Source organism: Thamnophis sirtalis, unplaced genomic scaffold (genome assembly GCF_051295495.1).
Source record: "Thamnophis sirtalis isolate CommonGarterSnake01/CBP01778 unplaced genomic scaffold, rThaSir2_p1.2 scaffold_4, whole genome shotgun sequence".
NCBI classification, from domain to species: Eukaryota; Metazoa; Chordata; class Lepidosauria; order Squamata; family Natricidae; genus Thamnophis; species Thamnophis sirtalis.
In genome coordinates this window covers 88,823,212-88,842,350 of record NW_028261384.1, presented here as the reverse complement: position 1 = coordinate 88,842,350, position 19,139 = coordinate 88,823,212, and the positions used below count along the sequence as shown (strand labels likewise).

At 38.3% G+C, this 19,139-nt stretch overlaps 1 protein-coding gene across 1 annotated transcript; it reads left to right on the top strand.

The window, feature by feature from the left end:
* Positions 1–4,421: 4,421 nt before the first annotated feature.
* Positions 4,422–10,387, top strand: LOC148045965 (uncharacterized). The gene is made up of 6 exons (XM_087711862.1): positions 4,422–4,512; positions 6,018–6,294; positions 8,606–8,743; positions 8,893–9,022; positions 9,690–9,899; positions 10,111–10,387. The coding sequence occupies exons 1-5, from the start codon at positions 4,432–4,434 to the stop codon at positions 9,856–9,858; spliced, it is 795 nt and encodes a 264-aa protein (XP_087567988.1). The 5' UTR covers positions 4,422–4,431; the 3' UTR covers positions 9,859–9,899; positions 10,111–10,387.
* Positions 10,388–19,139: the final 8,752 nt, after the last annotated feature.

Genomic DNA, 19,139 nt, shown 5'->3' with positions numbered 1-19,139 from the left:
AGGATTGCTTTTGCCCAGAAGTGGAAAAACAAACTAACCCCAAATGAAGATGAAATAATAAGAAAGATTATGGACTGTGCCGAAATGGATAAATTAACGAAAGAAATACAAGGAAAGGAAGAATCAGAATTCTACCAGATATGGGATAAATGGTATATATGGATGGAGGAAAGAAACAAAAAGCAATGAAAGAGTATAATAACACTCAAAAATAATAGTTATGAGTAAAACAAGAGGGTCAGGATTGGTGAAATCAAATCAGGATGATAGCTGGCGTATAGACTGTACAATGAAAGAGAAAAAAGGAAATGATATGAAACTAAAATGGGTTTGTGGAAATACCATCCCCAAGAAAACATAAACTGGGATTTGAAAGAGACACCTATAACAATAGAAAAAGAAAGGGAGGGAAGAAGGAAGGAAAGGAGAGGAGGAAAGAAGTAGAGAAGGGAGGGACGAAGGAAAGGAAAGGAAAGGATTGGAGGGTGGAATAGAAAGAAAGAGAAGGAGAGATAGTAGGAAAGGAAGAAGAAGAGTGGAGGAGAGGTAAGGGAAGAAGAAAGAGTAAGGAGAGGTGGGTGGAAGGGAGAGAAAGAGAAGGAAAGGAGGGAGGAAGAGAGAAAAAAGGAGAGAGGGTAGGAAGGAGAAGAAAGAGGGTAGGAGTAGGGGAGAGGTAGGGGAAGGAAGAAGGGGAAGAAGAAGAGGAAGGAAGGAAGTAGAGAAAGAAGGGAGGGAGAAAAGAAAAGAAAGAGAAAATAAGGTGGTGTCACAGCAGGTGCTAGGAATGGTAAACAAAGCAATCCAAATTATACCTTATAACCTTTTAAATGGAATAACAATAGTATAAGAATGGCAAAGAAAAAGAATAACTAGAAGAATGGCAAAGAAAAAGAATAACTAGAAGAATGGCAAAGAAAAAGAATAACTATGTGAATGTATACCTATAACTGTATGTAAGAGAATAAATGACAGTATATATATATAAAAACTGAACTAAAATACTTGTTTTCATTTTCTCCTGTGAAATGGAAACAGAAGTGTTATAAAAAAAGAGCAGAAATGTAGATCTATATCTTTGCAAAGACATAATCAGGGTACATTAAAATGTAAAGGCTGAAATTAGTAACTTAACAAAATAAGAGAATAACAAAGTGTGAAGGAGGTCACCTAGTCTAACTCCCTGGTCAAGCAGCAGTCTTTTATTAAAGACCTTCCTACTAACTGAGGAAAATGAGACAGAGAATAGGAAAATTGATCTTAAACAAATGTTTGTGCCTGAACAGAACACATTTTGCTCTCTGTCACCACACACTTACTTTTGACAGCTTCTCATTGGAAGGCTGCTATTTCAATAACCAGATCCAATCATGGTCTTAATTTTAACATGAGTTCAATTCATGGTTGTTTTTGTCTTCAGAACGATCTGGTGCTAAGCAAGGGATTAAAAAAAAGAAATCTGTTTTGTTAGCATAGGAATTTAGGCAGTACTCTTGAAGACAGGAAGAGAAGAACAAGGAAATCAGCTTCCTTATTGGGTGTTTTTGGTTCAAGACTAGGGTTTGTTCTTAATTAATTGCATGAACACTTAAATCCCAAGCCTGAGGGTTTCCCCCATGAGTATTAGCTGGATTAAGGAGGAAGTAGATTGTAATCGCTTTAGTGTCAGTAGAGTTTTATATTTAGGGGAGGAAAAAATCAACTGTTGATTTGGCTTTCCTATACTGCGCTAGAAAGGATTTTACATTTAATTTATATTAGCATGAGTGTGAGAGCTTGACTTTTGTATTTTGGTGGTATATTTACATTTCTATATTTATATGTATACCTATATAATCAATATGTATCTGTATATCTATATCTATATTTTATTTGTAGATATATTGAAGGGAGGGTTATGTTGAGATTTTTATCCAGATAAAATTCCAGATTTTATCTGGAATTCTAGGAGGAGGAATTAATAAATAAATTTTGAAATAAAATTTGAGTGAGACAATCATATATTATTCCTTAACATGATTTGTCTAAAATTCTGCATTTATCCAGGAGCAGTTCAATTTCAACATTTTAAAACATACTGGACAACATGTCCCATTTGGATTTGGTCATCATTTTCAGATATATTTCCATTCAGCTCCTTCATTGAATTTCCTTGTGGGAAGTTGGCAGGGAGCAGCTTTTCCCCGCCCTCCCATCGTCACCTCTGCTGCTCACTGTCCCAAAGAACAGTTATCTCCTGAAGAAGTAGTTCATAAATAAATGCCCACATCATTGCCTATGCTGGGTGAAATTCACGCTTGCCCAAGAAGAAGCTCTTATTACTAGCATGCTGATCAAAGAGTCTGTCCTACAATTTTAAGAAAATAACAGGCACTGTGCAGTTTTCCCTCAAGGAGGGGGATACAGACTTCAGAATGTGCAGAGGTTCCAATATGTCACAAAGATGAAAAATTCTGCTTCCCTGGAGACAGTCCTGCTTCATTCTTGGGGCCTAATAGAATCCATTCCAACAGCACTGCAACGATGCCTGAACAGCCAGTGTTACAACCTCTGCTCAAAGGTATCCTAGTAGCTCTTTGTTTAGGGTGGTATAAGTAAGTAGCCATGCAATACATTATACTTCTGCTGATTTCAGTTCCATGTGATGTTGTGAGATCCACTTGCATGAGGAATTCACAAATTGCTTTCTCTAACAATTTTACATTCCATTTTTGCTATTTTAAGGGGTTGTACCTCGTCTGGTCAGGGAAGTAAATCGATCATATCACCCTTGCAGATTGTTCAGAAGGTTAGTAAGAAAGCAGGGGCCGAACTCTAATTTATAATGCAAAAAAGGGGAAGTATGCTCTGAAAAGAATGAGAGAAAAATTGTTAGCACAGAAGCTAAGATACAATAATCGGCCTTCCCCACCTTAGTAATCTCCAAATATATTCAGCTCCTTTCCCTCCATTCATTGACATTGGTGATGATCCATCTTCAGATCCACACTTATCACAGTGAAATCACATTTAAATGAGATATTCAGTGGCTGGATATCAGACATTTAAGTCATAATATACAGTCTTTTTATTCACGGATCCTATCTACTTTGAATGTTCTGCTTTTATTTATCTGTTTTGATTTTAAGTGATGCAAAGTAATGTTTTCATTGTTGTGTGTCTATCTGCAATTTCATATCTCTATCAATATTTAAGGTGTTATTTTTATAACCATGCCATTGATGTTTAAAAATGTATAAAAATCAGAATAACTTATTCCAAGGAGGATTCTATCTATAGTATGAAGAGACATATGTCTCTGAATTATTATACAGTTTAAAACATGCCCCAAACTTCTTGTCATGATCAAAGAAAACTTATGCTCAAATATATCTCTTTTGCGAAGTTTATAAGATACTCTGGAACCATCTTGGAAACAATCTTTTAATTTAGTTGACCTTTTTTTTTGCCAGACAATCGATGCAACATGACAGATATCACGCAGCGAATTTCCCTTTCCAGGGTGAGGCATGAATTTGTGTGAAGTTTTTCCTACAAATCCTTTCCTTTCCTCACCTCTCCTCTCTTTCTCTTTCTTTTCCATTAATCTCCTACCCTGCTCAAAGCATATTAAAGGTAAACTCTTTTTAAGATAAAGTAGCTGCTCAGGTGGATTGAATGACTAGAAGATCTATTCAGCAAAAAGTTAGGAAGTTAGTTTAATTTTAAAAAATCCCATCTCAAAATCAGTTCTACTAGATTATATCATGACAATACACTTATTTGCATTGTATCCCATTGCTAGTTTGACAACATCTCAGTTTTATGTTATCCAATGGAACTTTCTAAGAACCTGGTATTTGATTTTGGTAATTTCATAGGTAAAACAAGAAGCTATTTTTGTTTATTTTATACCTCCTTCTCCCCCTCCCTCTCTGTCATTAAAACTGTGTTGACTATGGATTATGATGGTTTAAATCCAAAATCTTATGGCACTGTACCGGGGTGGGAGTGGGGATGTAGTTGACAAAAGGCTGATCAAAATAAAAATAATTAATGGAATGTATTAAAAGAAGAATAACTTGTTTCTAAAGAGTATTTGGGCAGAAGCAATTATAGCTTTCTGTATTTTAATGTTTAATAAAACTGGATTTTTTGGGAATGTTTTTTTTTAAATTCTACTTCTACTTCAAATCATTACTGACCTTCATTCCATTAATCTGGATTCTACATTGATCTTGCACTTAAATACTATATCACAGGTGGCTTGTTTAGGTTTAATTTTTTTGTATATAGCATATCACATCCTACCAATTGCAAAGTCTTTTGAAATACACTATTGTGTGTTAACGTAATTTCTCATTCTACTGTTTTATTAGGCGATCTAATTACACAAAACTAAATACATTATTTTTTTTCATCTCTTTCCCACTTTAGCCACCAGTGAAACAGAGCATGTACGAGACTTTGTATATGAAGGATTATAAACCATATGATGAGTTTCAGAACCAGTTATCTATGATGGATGTTTCAAAAGTATGCAATATTTTTATTTATTAATTATTCCTTAATGTTTTTTGTTCTTAAATATTTTTGAACTAACATTCATTATATAATTACCAATTATCTACATGGTTAGTGATGCTTGATTTTGGCTTTCAGTCATCAAATATTATATCAATATACATTTCTTATTTAAAAGTTGTCCAATTTTCTTCATTTCTCCTCCTGTTTACCCTCAAAGATTTTGTCAATTTTAGAAAACTTCCATACATTTTGAAAAAGGTAAACATATCTCCCTGTGTGGAATATTGATGTTCTGAAATGGTTTTCTCCAACTCAGTATCCTTCACATTTTAACAATAGCAATACCACTTAAGACTTATATACTGTTTCATGGTGCTTTACAACCCTCTCTAAGTGGTTTATAGAGTCAGTATATTGCCCCCCCTCACCTCAGAAAAATGGAAGGCTGAGTCAACCTTGAGCCAGTATATTATATGTTGGATTGTTTATTTCTTTCATTAAATTTGTTATGCCCATCCACTTTGTTAGATTCTGGGCAGAAATTTAATCCATGCACAATCAATTAAAAATATAAACAAAACAAGAAAGCCCAGAATAAAATTAATTACAATAATAAAAACACAACAGCCCCTTAGGCCAATACACATTAACCTCAAGCCTGGGGACAAAGCAAAATTTTAAGGGTCTTCCAGAACCCCAGGAAAAGGGATACTATCCATATTTCGGAGAGGATACATTCCCAATCATTGGGGGCTGCAATATAGAAGGCACATTTCCAAATTATAGAAGGGATTTGGAACCCATTCTGCCCCAATGTATCAGGTAGGCAGAAGTCATTGGAGAGAAGAACTCTCTTGTTAGCATAAAACTGATAGTTCAGTTAAGTTCAAAGTTTATTTCCATCAAAGACAAAAAAAACCCCAAATAATCAACAAGCTGTTTAAAAGTAAAAGAGGACAACCAAGTATAAAATATGTTAAAAAGCTAAAACAGAATATTATTATCATTATTGTTACCAGCATAAACTGTGTCTCTGGTGTTTTACCTTAAATGCTTTACATCAGTGACATAAGTGTCAGATTATAGACAAAAATAGGCAAAAATAAAATAAAATATATGCATAGGTCATAATTCAGACTTATTTGAGGGTTAGTTATGATTTTATCATGTTAAGGAAGTAAGTCAATTTGGATTTTATTTTGCTGGCAGCACAATAGAATTTCAATGTCCAAGGAAGTAGAACCCATTTGATTTGGGAGAAGAATTTGTATGTAAAAGGTTTTAGGATTACCTACATAAATTGAAAACATGAACCCTAGCATGTCTATAAAAATATCAGTTCAACATTATACATCTGATAATATCATTTGAACGGTGGAAAATTAGGGAAGACTGCTCTATCAGATTATTACAAAAGCCACATTTCAATTTTTTAAGTGTTCCTTATCCGCAGGTTAAAAACAAAAAACAAAATCTTCATCTGCGTCCGTTGCTTTTGTAATTTGACTTTGCAGAAACTGCAATTGGAATCTCAGCTAAAAAAGAAGGAGTTTGAAAAGCTTGTTGAGAAGGAACCTATGACATATGCTGAGGAACCCAGGCATCAAGAGGTAGAACCACCTTATCCTGTAAAAATAGATGAGAATTTCCCAAGCAGCCAAGAAGCTCCTCTAGCGTTCCAGCAAGTAGAGGGAGATCAAGAAAAGTATTGGCTTCCTTCAGTGCCAACCGCATTCCAGAGAAAGGAGGCAGAGAGCATAGCTCCTGAGAGAGAAGCATTTGCCATGCCAGGTAAAAAGGGCGCATCCTTCACCACTAGAGTGAAACTACTGAACTTTTTTTTTAAAGGGGGATTCATATGTGGTTACAGTCAATATTATGTGGTATTATAAATACCAGATTAGATGATGTGGTTTTCCTCCACTTACACTTGCAATGCAGGTAATCATTGACTTACCAACCATTCATTTAGTGATCCTTCAAAGTTATTATGGCACTGAAAAAGTGATTTATGACTGTTTTTCACACTGATGACCATTGCAATATCCCAGAGGTGGGTTCCTACCAGTTCGCACCTATTCGGTAGAACCGGTTTGTCAAATCTACTGAACCGGTTAGAAGATGCTCCACCAGTGGACCCGGAAAGGAGGCCACACTTACAGAAGAGGTTCCAAATTTTTTTGAAACCCACCACTGCAATATCCCCACATGTATGTGATCAAAATTCAGACACTTGGCAACTGGCATGTATTTATGACAGTTGCAGTGTCCTGGAGTCATGTGATCATCTTTTGTGACCCTCTGACAAGCAAAGCCAGGGGAAGGGGAAGCCAGATTCACTTAACAACCCTGTACCTTAAAAAACGGTGGTAAGAAAAATCATGAAATGGGGAAAAAACTCACTAAACAACTGTCTTGCTTAGTAATAGAAATTTTGGGCTCATTTGTGGTTGTTGTAAGATGAGGACTACCTGTGTGCAAGTGAATATGTTAAACATTCATCCAGAGTTTTTGTACAAAATGTTAGAATGATAACCTTCATATAATTGTTCATTTGAAATACTATTTTTCAGTGAACTTTTTTGTGAGACCATCATTATTTCTGGTAGCTGAGGCAACCTCTATTCCCCACAATGTGGAAATTAGGATTTTGCTAAACGTCACTGATTCCTTTAAATATCTTTGGACCTCTCAACTTGCAGTTCCTTCATCTTTTTGAAGGTTGGGTAACCTTCCTGAATTCTGCCTTCAAGAAAAGGGATATTTTTGGGATATTCTCTATTTTTCTCAAATTTTATGTTTTTCTCCAGAATGTTTCTCTGACTGCTTTATCCATTAAATGAAGCATCTTTGGGAATGTTGACAGAGTCTAATATGATTAGCTTCAGGATATATTTCTTATTAGTTTTCAGCCAGAGAATTTCAGAAAAGGTAGCCTTGGTATGCAATCGCTTAAATCCCATTAAACCTGAGCAATGTTTTTCCTAAGCTTATTTCCTAAGCAAGTTACTGGTTTAACTTAGCAACTAGTGTTCTAGCTTCAGAAAATCTTCCAGTTATTCCTTCTATGAAATATATTAAAATACAAATAACGCTGTATTGTAGAGAAAGCAAACACTGTAAAAAAAAAAAAACCAAAATAGTTATCACTAAGGATTTTCATGGGAAGGAATCCAGAAATGAAAGTCTTCATAAATACATAAAGCTGCAATAATGTATTTCACCAAGTTATATTCATATGTTTTGTGGCAACTTTTTTGTACTGTTAGCTTTTCCATAGAAATATAATTGCTGTTTCTATTTTCACTTAAATTTATTTTACTGAATTTGTTATTTTTTTAGTTAACTCTGATACCTGAATTTTCTCTCCACATATGAATGTCATTCAGTACAACGAATGGCCTGGCTCTATGATATTTCCAAGAATTAAGTACTACTCTGCTGAAGGCATCTGGGAAATAAAGAAGAAACAAAGAAATAAAGAACTTCAGACTGGCTAAGTTGGCCTGGTTTTTTTTGTTCCTTCTCAAATGGTTTTTTTGTTCCTTCTCAAATGGCAACATGTAGGTTGTTCCATCATCCTACTCCAAAAAAGCATAGAAAAAGTGATGAATTAAATGCAAGATATTAACAAGCAAGCGAAGGAGAGAACTCTCTAAAGTTAAGGGGGAAAGGGGGAAATGGAAAAGGCCATCTGCACTGTTTCTGTGGGCTACACATATTGTATCGTCTTAAGATGGAAAGCAGTGGAAAAAGAAGACATCCTGCACATAAAATCCACACCCACAATATCTGTGAATAAATGTGCACGCCACATAAATCAATATCCAGAAATCCAACCTCAAATACAAATTCACTGTTTGGAGATCATCACCTCTGCTCAGAATTCGCTATTCTCAAATGCACCCTATCCCTATAGATTTCTTACAATAATTTATAAGTATTATATTTTAATAAGCTATTATATATATTATTCAAATATTATTATGAAAACTAATTAGTAAGCAATTCTCCAAATGTAGTTGGTTCCACAGTGATCTTTTGGATACAATGGGGGGAAAATATATTACAATGTGGTATTTTCCTTTTCCTGGAAGCATAGGTACTCCTTGTATCAAGCAAGAACTGGGGCAGAACTGGAGCCACTATCAACAATTTATGTTAGAAATGCGTCGAGCTAATCAGTCACAACTTAAAGAAATTAAGAAATCACATTTGGGATCTTCCGTTTTTCAGGCAGGTTAGTTAAATTTGGTAAAATACATATAGTTGCTAAGTTATCAATAACTATGAAAATATTCCAATAATTATGGAAATATCCACCTTTCCCAAAGAAACACAAAAACACAATGGCTGAAAACATTTGTTTCCCATCTGCTCTTTTAACAGATTTTGTCACCAGTACTGATGCAAGTACTTACCAAAGAGATTATAAATACTGGTCCCGTGTCCATAGTGGCTTTTATCAAGCAAATCGGAATTTCTCCAACTTTATTTTCCATGATGGCTACTACAAAGAGTGAGCATTTTTCTCTGGATTTTGATGGTAGGAAGAGGCTAAAGGTAAAAGGGCAGTGCTTTGGATTAGTAATATTTACATTCCTGGCCACAGCATTTGTCTAATTCAAGGAATTCTCAACCCACATTTTTGATGTGAGCCTGTTAAACAGTAACCAAAATTATCACTACATACAGAGGTCGCGCCACATCCTTCGTTCCTTCTGTATGTACACCAAAAATCCTGTTTCTTTTTATTTATTGGATCTTTTTCTTTTTTGTAATAGCATCCAAGACATAAAAGAGCAATAATACCTTAAAATAGATGAAATAATAGGCCAAAGAAGTATTATATATGTTCATTACCTTAAATTACCTATAAAGTTATAAAAGTGACATTACATATTTATGTCTAATAAGTAAATAAACGACACAGTCCTGGCTTGAGCCATTATTAAAACTTCTCCTAGCCACCAAAAGACAGCACAAATTATGGACATCAGTTCTAGCAGTGAATTGGATCTTTGGCAGGTCTTCAGGAAAGGGAATTCCACTCGAAATCACCAGCTGAAAAGAAGTATTAGCAATTCTTTGATGTGTTTATACAGCTAGAAAAATAAGTCTATATCCAAACATTTGTTTTTTAATAATTCCAATTTGTCAACACCCATCCATACTCTTCCTTTCAGGAGTCCCTGGGCATCAGAATATATGGATAACTACAACATCTTCTTAAAGAAGTTAAACCGGAAAACTCAAAATCCGGTGTCAACTTTCTGCTCTGCAGTCAGGCCCATATCTTCTCTTTCTCCTGAAAAGTCCACACAGACTCCAATAGCAGTGAATACATCACTTTAAAAAGGTGCACAGAGTTCTACTCGACAGCTGCGGTCATTATGGTATAAGTTAAATTTAAACATATCATGTAAAATATTTCATCAATTCCTTGTTCAAAATAGTTATAACTCACACTCTTAGTGAAAGGACCAGTTTTTATTACACTCTCGAACTATGGGGTCCATAAATAAATTACAGAACTTTTATTCTTTTCAAACAATTATTTCAGAATGTGAACATGCTAAAACCTCTCTTATATACTTTTGATTGCAGCTCCACAAGCAATGAGGACACCTGCTACCAAAATTTTGGCATGGTTCAGGACAACCTGAAGAATGTTTGTAAACAAAAGGCAACTGTTTATATTTCAATTATTTATATATTTATGTTGTTGTTATAACTTGTTTTTGATAATATATTTATTTATAAACAAAAAAAGGCACTGATTTGAACTGTATATGGAAATTTACAGTGCTACTATGCTGTTGACTTCCCTTAGGATCAGTAATCCACAGATAATTTTTCAGGTTATGCCTTTTAAATAAACAGTAGACAAAAAATAAATACGCCATAATGTGTTTATTTAGCATAAGAGAGCTCAACCCTTGTGGTTAGTCTTGTTTTAAATTGTGGTAATCAAGGTGTCTATCGTAAATATAAGCATAAGCAGCTACTTCTTTAGGGATCTGTACTTTCCTAACATTACACTTAAGTTGCAGAATGAGAGTTCCAGTTGGTTTAGGTCCGTGATGGCGAGCCTATGGCATGCGTGCCACAGGTGGCACGTGGAGCCATTTCTGAGGGCACTCGAGGCGTTGCCCTGTCAGCTCCAGCACACATGCATGCGCTAGCCAGCTGATTTCCGGCCATTTTTCGCCCTCCGAAGGCTTCTCTGAAGCCTCCGGAGGGTGAAAAACCACCCAATGCACAAACCAGACGTTCTGCTTTGGATTTCTGGTTTGTGCATTGGGCTGTTTTTCACACTTCGGAGGGAGAAAAACAGCCCAACGGGCAAACCTGTAAGTCTGTTCCTATTGGGCTATTTTTCGCCTTCCCCAGGCTCCAAGAAAGCCATGCGCACATCTGTGGGGCAGCGGGTATGTGTGTTACATGCGAATGCACAGGGTGCAGGGGGCATTAAATTATGGGGGGTGGGCACGTGAGCGTGGGCAATATCATGCATGTCAGAGGTGGTTTCCTACCAGTTCACACCTATTCGGTAGAACTGGTTCGTCAAATCTACCGAACTGGTTAGAAGAGGTTCCACCAGTGGACCCGGAAAGCAGGCCACACCTACAGAAGAGGTTCCAAACTTTTTTGAAACCCACCACTGGTCCTTGGATATGATTATTCTACACTATCATGCTCATATTTATAAAACCAGTGCCTCTGTGAAAGGTAAGGATGACTACTGCATTTGTGGTGCAATCAGAACGTTGCATGTGTTGGAAGTTATTTTAACGCAAACCAAAGATGCCTTTTAAAAAACAAGTTTACATCATATTCTTATGCATGCCAGTGCTGTGTGTGAGGTAATTTAAGATGGTTCTCAGAAGTGTCGTTGGCATCTTCATATCCGGTCACATGGGCGGCAAGCCACTCCCATCCGGTCACATGGATGGCAAGCCACCCCCACAAAGGAGGCCACACCCACAGAGTAGGTTTGAACAATTTTTGAAACCCACCACTGATGCACGTGCATGCTTTTGGCACCCAAGGTGAAAAAGGTTTCCCATCACTGGTTTAGGTTGTCCCAAAGTGCTTTTCAAAAGGCAGCTGGATTTTCTTTGAAGACATATCGCTTCTCATCCAAGCTTTTTTCAGTTCTGATTGAATGGTGGGGAGTGTCATTCTTCCACTCCCACCATTCAGTCAGAACTGATGAAGCTTCTTGGATAAGAAGTGGAACATCTTCAAAGAAAGTCCAGTTGTCTTTTGAAAAGCACCTTTGGGACCACCATGACGTGGATGAGTGAGAGTTTTAATAGATAGTTGGTTCAGGAATCTAAGCTGATAATTCCTATCCTTCAATAGGGAGATTCATTTCAGAATCTGAATAGTGAAGAATAGAAACTTTCCCCTTTCGCTGGATTAAACAGTCAAACAGCTCTGTTTTCTCTTCTATCCATAATTACCAGACTCAAATAGCTTTTGACTGGGTGGTGTCAGAAAACCTATGCTGGAATAACAAAAGATACTCTTAATTTTAATACATGCAGAAAAGAAAGGACTTTGATAATAAAGCAGCTGCAGCAAGACATTGGAGACTTAGATCTATGTGTCAAAGTTAGCATTCATTAACCAGCAGAGATAGAAAGTACATCACTACCCAAAGCAATCCTGCAAGTAACACAGACAATGCATCTGCCTTAATATTCCTTGTCAATCTTAACTTACCCATAACATTTGGGAAAGGGTTATCTTTAACTGAGATTAACATTCATGTCTCTGTCTATTTAAAATATGTAATAATATTTTTTTCTTAGCATGTTGCTATTATTTTATAGTTGCATTAATATATGCTATTAATACTAATGTATTAATATCAATATAATAAATATATATAAGTATATATATACTATTTTTTCCTTAGCACGTTGCTAAGCCTGCAACAAAGCCTGCTGAATTGAGAGTGTAAATACCCCTGAGGCCTCATGGGTTATGTTGTGAAAAATAGAAAAGTTGTATGTTGGGTACTTTTAATCAAAAAATTTTTAAACATTCCTGAGGTCTACAAGAATACAAGTAGTAGATCAGGAGCGCACAATATTTCATAAAACCTTTTCCTTTTTAAGGAAAAAGAAAGGGAGGCCAATAGTATTTGAGTATTTTGAGTATTTATTAATACTTATAGGCCGCCCTTTTCCCTGAGGGGACTCAGGGCGGCTTACATAAAATGAAGGGAAGGGGTATACAAACAATAGACACAAACAATACATAGAAGTAAAATTGTAAGCAACATTCATTCATCATTCGGGTGGGGGCAATTATCTTTGTCCCCAGGCCTGACGGGCTAGCCAGGTCTTAATAGCAATGGAATGACACAGTTACTTGGGATGAACTAAATACAGGTTGTACTATAAGTGTTTTATTCATATCTTCTGACCATGAAAACTGAAAATGATTTTGCAGAATTGAGTAAAATAATATAGCAGACACTTTGTTTATTTGTAAAAATGGTAGAATTTATACCATGTTGGTTTCCAACTGTCTTGGAAATATGTTTCTGCAAATGTTGAAGATGATTAGGCAGTTTTTTTCTGGGATAGATGGCAATAATATTATACTCTCAGGAACAAAATCTCATTTTGAGATAGACAAAAATTGAAAAAGTAAAACCTCCTTGTAGCATGCCTTGTAGTAGAGTTGATAATGCAATCTACAGCATGATTGTTCAATTTCACATTAATTCAATGTCAAAAAAACCCCACAACACGCCCAGCAGTTGGGGTAACTGTACAAGAGATGTTTATATACTGGGATTTTTGGACCTCCAGCAGCATCTAGTGGTCATAGATGCTGTGGAATTTCAACTGACATTCTCAAGCAACACAAATTAATGACAAATTCATGGAAAGCATACTGCAATAATTTACAGATAAATACATAAATACAATTTAATTTTTAAAATATTTTCTTTAGAAAGTATTTGAAGCTGAGATCCCCATACCCATTTTCTTGTGGAAAATGCGAACACATATTCCATTATTAGTTTCAGAAATAAAAAATATGCAGATACCTCTGTATATCATCATCATCATCATCATCATCATCATCATCATCATCATCATCATCATCATCATTATTGCATGGTTAATCTTTGGTGAGATTCACAGCCTTTGGGGCTGGTTGGTAGCTCAACAGCTCGAGTTCTAAGCAAGGACCTAGGAACTGTTAAGGTAACATCGGAGGATATAAGTTGTTCCAAGTAGGGTGGTTTTTGTAGAGTCAGAATGTTCAAGTCTGATAAATTTAAAATTTCCAAACAGCGAGGTAGCCCTTTAGGTATTGCTCCAAGGGCTCCAATTACAATTGGGACAACACATGATTTCTTTTTCCACAGTCGCTCAACTTCAATTTGCAAGTCCCGGTACTTTGTGATTTTTTCTTGCTGTTTATCTTCAATTCGTGCATCTCCAAGTATTGCAATGTCAATGAACCATACTTTTTTCTTTTCAACTATTGTTATGTCAGGTGTGTTGTGGGCCAAGTACCTATCAGTCTGGCTTCTGAATAGCAATAGCAATAGCAATAGCAGTAGACTTATATACCGCTTCATAGGCCTTTCAGGCCTCTCTAAGCGGTTTACAGAGAGTCAGCATATTGCCCCCAACAATCTGGGTCCTCATTTTACCCACCTCGGAAGGATGGAAGGCTGAGTCAACCCTGAGCCGGGGAGATTTGAACCGCTGACCTGCTGATCTAGCAGTAGCCTGCAGTGCTGCATTTAACCACTGCGCCACCTTGGCTCTTGGAGGACTTCTTCTGAAGTCCCACAAGATCTTGACTTTCTCATTCTCTAAAACCTTCTCAACCTGATGGTCCCAGTGGTTTTTGCTGTACTCAAATCCAAACTTTTGGCACAATTTCCAGTGAATGATCTTAGCAACGTGGTGATGGCGTTGTAGGTAGTCAGTTTGTGAAATTTTGCTGCACCCACTGATCAAGTGGTCGTCTTTCTCATTACAGAGGCGACATTTGCTGTTGGTGGTAACATGTTGAATTTTTGCTTTCATGCAGTTTGTGGCTAAGGCTTGTTCTTGAGCTGCCAAAATAAAGCCACCTGTTTTCTGATCTTAACCAGTTCTAAGTTAGTTTTTGGACAGCTTTGCCTTCAATACTTTTCAAGTATTGGCCATGCATAGCTTTGCTTTTCCAATTTTCAGCTCACTTCTCAATTACTTCTTTCTTATATTCAGCTTTTGACTTAGTTGTCTTCAAAAGGCCTCCTTTATTTACTCCCTTAATCATTTGGTTCTTTACTTTTCTGGATGTAATCATTCAAGCTGTGTCTTTCTTCTTCCACAGTCTGTTTTACTTGTAGGAGTCCTCGACCACCCTCTTCTCTTGGTAGATATAATCGGTCAACATCACTTTTAGGGTGCAAAGCATGATTCATTGTCATAAGCTTCCTTGTTTTTCTGTCCAAATTGTCCATCTGGGTCCAGTCAATTATTCCTGCAGAGTATCAAATCACAGCTATAGCCCAGGTATTTATGGCTTTTATGATGTTTCCTCCACTCAATTTGGACTTCTAATATCTTGTGAATTCGTCAAATGTACTTGGCTGAAGTTAATTCCTTGACTTTATTATGCATTAAGTCAGAGACCTCTAAAATCCCCAAGTGCTTGTAGCCTTCTTTTGGTTTTACTGCCTTTATCATTTCTTCATTCTCAAGTTCTATTCCATCATTATATTATGCCAGATGCTGAATAACAAGAACAAGAACAATAATAATAATACTGAGTAAAATGCATAGATATCTGCATATTTTTATTTCTGGAACTAATAATGGAATATGTGCTTGGGTTTTTTTCGCACAAGAAAATGTGTTGTTGTTGTTATTATTTATTTATTTCCAGCATAACACTGTGGAGCTACTCTAGACAACTTACTATAATAAAAAGAAAAATGTATAATTAGAACAGAAATAAAATAATAAAGAAATGATGACCAAGAAACATAATGAGAATAATATATCAATATGATAAGCAAAAGATGGATGGATGGAGAGCGGAAAGCAGGCGTGGAGAGTTGGAGTTTGGCATTAATCTAGCAGTCCCCAGCATTAATCTAGCAGTCCCCATGTGGTTTCCAAGTTAATTGGTAGAGGCATATCTTTAGGCTCCCATGGAAGCATAGGTTGGGGACAAATATTACCTTAGAAGATGTTCAAAGGGCAGGTGCTGCAACAGAAAAAATTATCCTTCTGAATACCAAAAATCTTTCACTGAGAGGATCTGAAGTAGCCCCTCTTGGGTGGCACAAATAAGACAGGACGTATTAGCAGGAAGAGATGCTTAATCAGGTATTAAGGACTTAAAAAGGTCATAACCAAAAACTGGAACTGCACTTGGAAGCAAACCAGTGGCCAGTGAGGTTTGTAGAGCAGAGATTAATAGGTGCCAGCTTATCCCGAAAGTGCTTTTTCAGGAGGCAACTGAACTGTTTTTCTTTGAAGATGTTTCGCTTCTTATCCAAGAAGTGAAATATCTTCAAAGAAAGCCCAGTTACCTCATGAAAAATTACCATGTGCATGTTAAGGTTAGAAATTGGACGACAAGGATTATATATGTTTCATTGTATTATCGTTGTTAAGAGTTGTGTAAAAAGTATATTGGCCCAGTCAATACACTCTCCACAAAATATGTATGGTTGTTAAAGGAAAATAATAAGTGTGTTTGTGTGTGTGTGTGTGTGTGCGTGCTGCTCCTGGTTTGGCTGAACTGGTAGTGGCAGCAGCGAGAGGCTCTGCCCACCCACCCAGATGCTTCAGTGCATGTGCGGAAGCATTGTGCATGCAAGCACGCACACGAGTGAATCAGTAGTAAACCCACTGATATACAAATACACACACACACACACACACACACACACACACACACATATGAAGGAGAGGCAACTAAGAAATTTCCTGAGTTAGATGAATTAACCAGTAGAATGACTTCCCTTCAGAAGTTGTGGGTGCTCCAACACTGGAGGTTTTTAAGAAGAGATTGGACAACCACTCATCTGAAATAGTATAGCTTCCTGCTTGAGTAGGATGTTGGAAGGAACTCCAAGGTTTCTATTATTCTATTAGACCAATAGGTTGTGAACTAGATCTGAACAAGGTAGTGCAACCCTGTCCAGAACGAAGGATGACAAACACTCAGTTCCCGAGACTCCATGCATCCAAAGCTACTTAGTTTTGTCACGGTATAATTGAAGTCTGTTGTCCCTCATCCAGATTCCTATAGCTTCCAAGTATCATGGAAAGGCAGAGACACTATCACGCAGGTTGCCATGTGTGGAGATGTAGAGCTGATTATAGCACTTAGACTTTACAGCCCTCTCTAAGCGGTTTGGTGTATCAGCTTATTTCCCTCAACAATTTGGACCTTCATTTTACTAACCTTTGAAGACTGAATCAATCTTGAGCTGGTGAGAATCAAACTGCTGAACTGTTAGCAACAGGCAGTCAGCATACCACATTCTAACCCCTACGTCACCACAGCTCTTTTCATCAGCATATTGTCATCTCATCCCATGGTAACAGAAGAGCTCACCCAGTGGCTTCACGTAGAGCAGTGGTTCTCAACCTCCCCGATGCTGCAACCCTTTAATTCAGTTCCTCATGTTGTGGTGACCCCCAACTATAAAATTTATTTTTTGTTGCTACTTCGTAACTGTAATTTTGCTACTGTTATGAATTGTAATGTAAATATCTGATATGTAGGATGTATTTTCATGATTACAAATTGAACATAAAGCATAGTGATTAACCACAAAAACAAATGTAATTATATATTGTGAAATATTTATCATTTACATTTTTATTCCTGTGGGTAGTTGTCGTAGGGACCCCAGAACACTGCTTTGCCCAGCGGGGCCATAATGCTGTTAAGTTGATCACATGTGCATGCCAGCTATGGACTTGCACTATAGAGGATGCCAAGAATGTGTGGTGGAGGCTGAGGGCACCAGTTCCCATTCCTGGCCCTGCCATCTCTCTGACTCACTAGAACACCCAGCATATCCGTAAGGGAGAGAAATTGAAAAACCCCTTAGCCCTGCCAGGAACAGGCCTGAGCCCCACAGGAAGAAGCAGCACACACAGTGCCAGGTGTATGATCTGTTTTCAGGCAAGGGCTGGCACAGCAGTGGGATATACCAAGATGAGGAACCGTCCTTCCTACTGGACTCCCCACACCAGAGGAAGTGCCCCCTTGCTCTCTGCCACCTAGATTGGGTGGGACTGGACTAGAAGGCTTTTCTGGAGAGGAGCCAGATGCAGCACACAGCCAGGGGTCTTGGGGCTTTGTGTGTGTGTGTGTGTGTGTTTGCAAAGCTTGGACTCTTAAGCCTCTTGTCTAGAGAACTGGTTGGAGGAGGCGCCTGATGTCCAGCTGTAGCCTTTCCTGGTCTTTCTCCTTAGCCCAAAAGAGAAACGGTGGGAGGGAGCCTTTGGGCTGGAAGGGGAGCTAGGCCAGGAAGTCACATCCCTCATCAGAGACCCCTGAATGCACCTTGCAAGGTCTTTTGGACCAATCTGTTGCAGTTTGGACCCACAGCAGGGTCCTCTGGTATTTGCTTGTCCTCCTGAGCTGCTGCCAACATGACCAGACTGGCAACAGGCCAGAGAGCCATAGTGGCCGAGGTATAGCTAGCAACCAGTGGCTGTGGGTTGAAGCCTCCTTAGGAGCCTGGGGGACTTTGAGCCAGACCCATCTCACAGGATCATTGGGGTGGGGAGAAAGGAAGAGGTGGGAGTGTTAGGCATCTACATCACGTTAAGTTGATCAGCAGGAAAGGCAAGGTAAAAATCAAATTCATTTGCTACCATTTACTTCGAAATAAATGCACAAAATTTCCTTCTTCCTGGCTCCGCTCTTCTGCCCTTTCCAGCTGAGGGGAGGGGCTCACCAAGCAGGCTCCCAAGAGGCAGTTGTGCCCTCCCAAGTTCTCCCCCACAAAACATGACGAGCCATGTTCCCTGCTTCCCTCTCCACGACAGTGGCGGCGCAGAGCTCGGAGCGTTCATGCTGCGCTGAGCCCTGAATGCGAGATCCATCTCCCATCTCCATCTTCTTCCTCTGGGCTGCACCTCCTCCTTCCCATCAACGCTGGCAACCACGCCCGCAGCTCCAGCAGCTTTCCCGCAAGTGAGAGGCCAAGAACCAGAGCAGAGAGGCCAGTGTCTGGCGGCAATCCTTTGGTCGCACCCAAGGAGGCAGCGATGGTGGAGGAGACACACCAACCTGGCACAGACCTAAAAATCTCTCCACGTGGGCCTGAAGGGCAGAGACAAGGTGGGGCTGGAGGTTTGTGAGAAAAGCTGCTCTAAGAGCCAGGCCCGATTTCTCAGTTCGGAGGAGTCTGGAAAGCTGAGGCTCTCTGTAAGCCGGGGGTTGTTCTTGGCGGGCAACCGAGGGACACAGAGAATGGGCTGCAATAGTACCGACGCCTGAATTACCACCTGGAGCTGAGACAAGGGATTGCTTAGTGGTGTCTCAGTTCCTAAGACCATTGAAAATATGTGTTTTCCGATGGTCTTAGGCGACCCCTGTGAAAGGGGTCGCGACCCACAGGTTGAGAACCA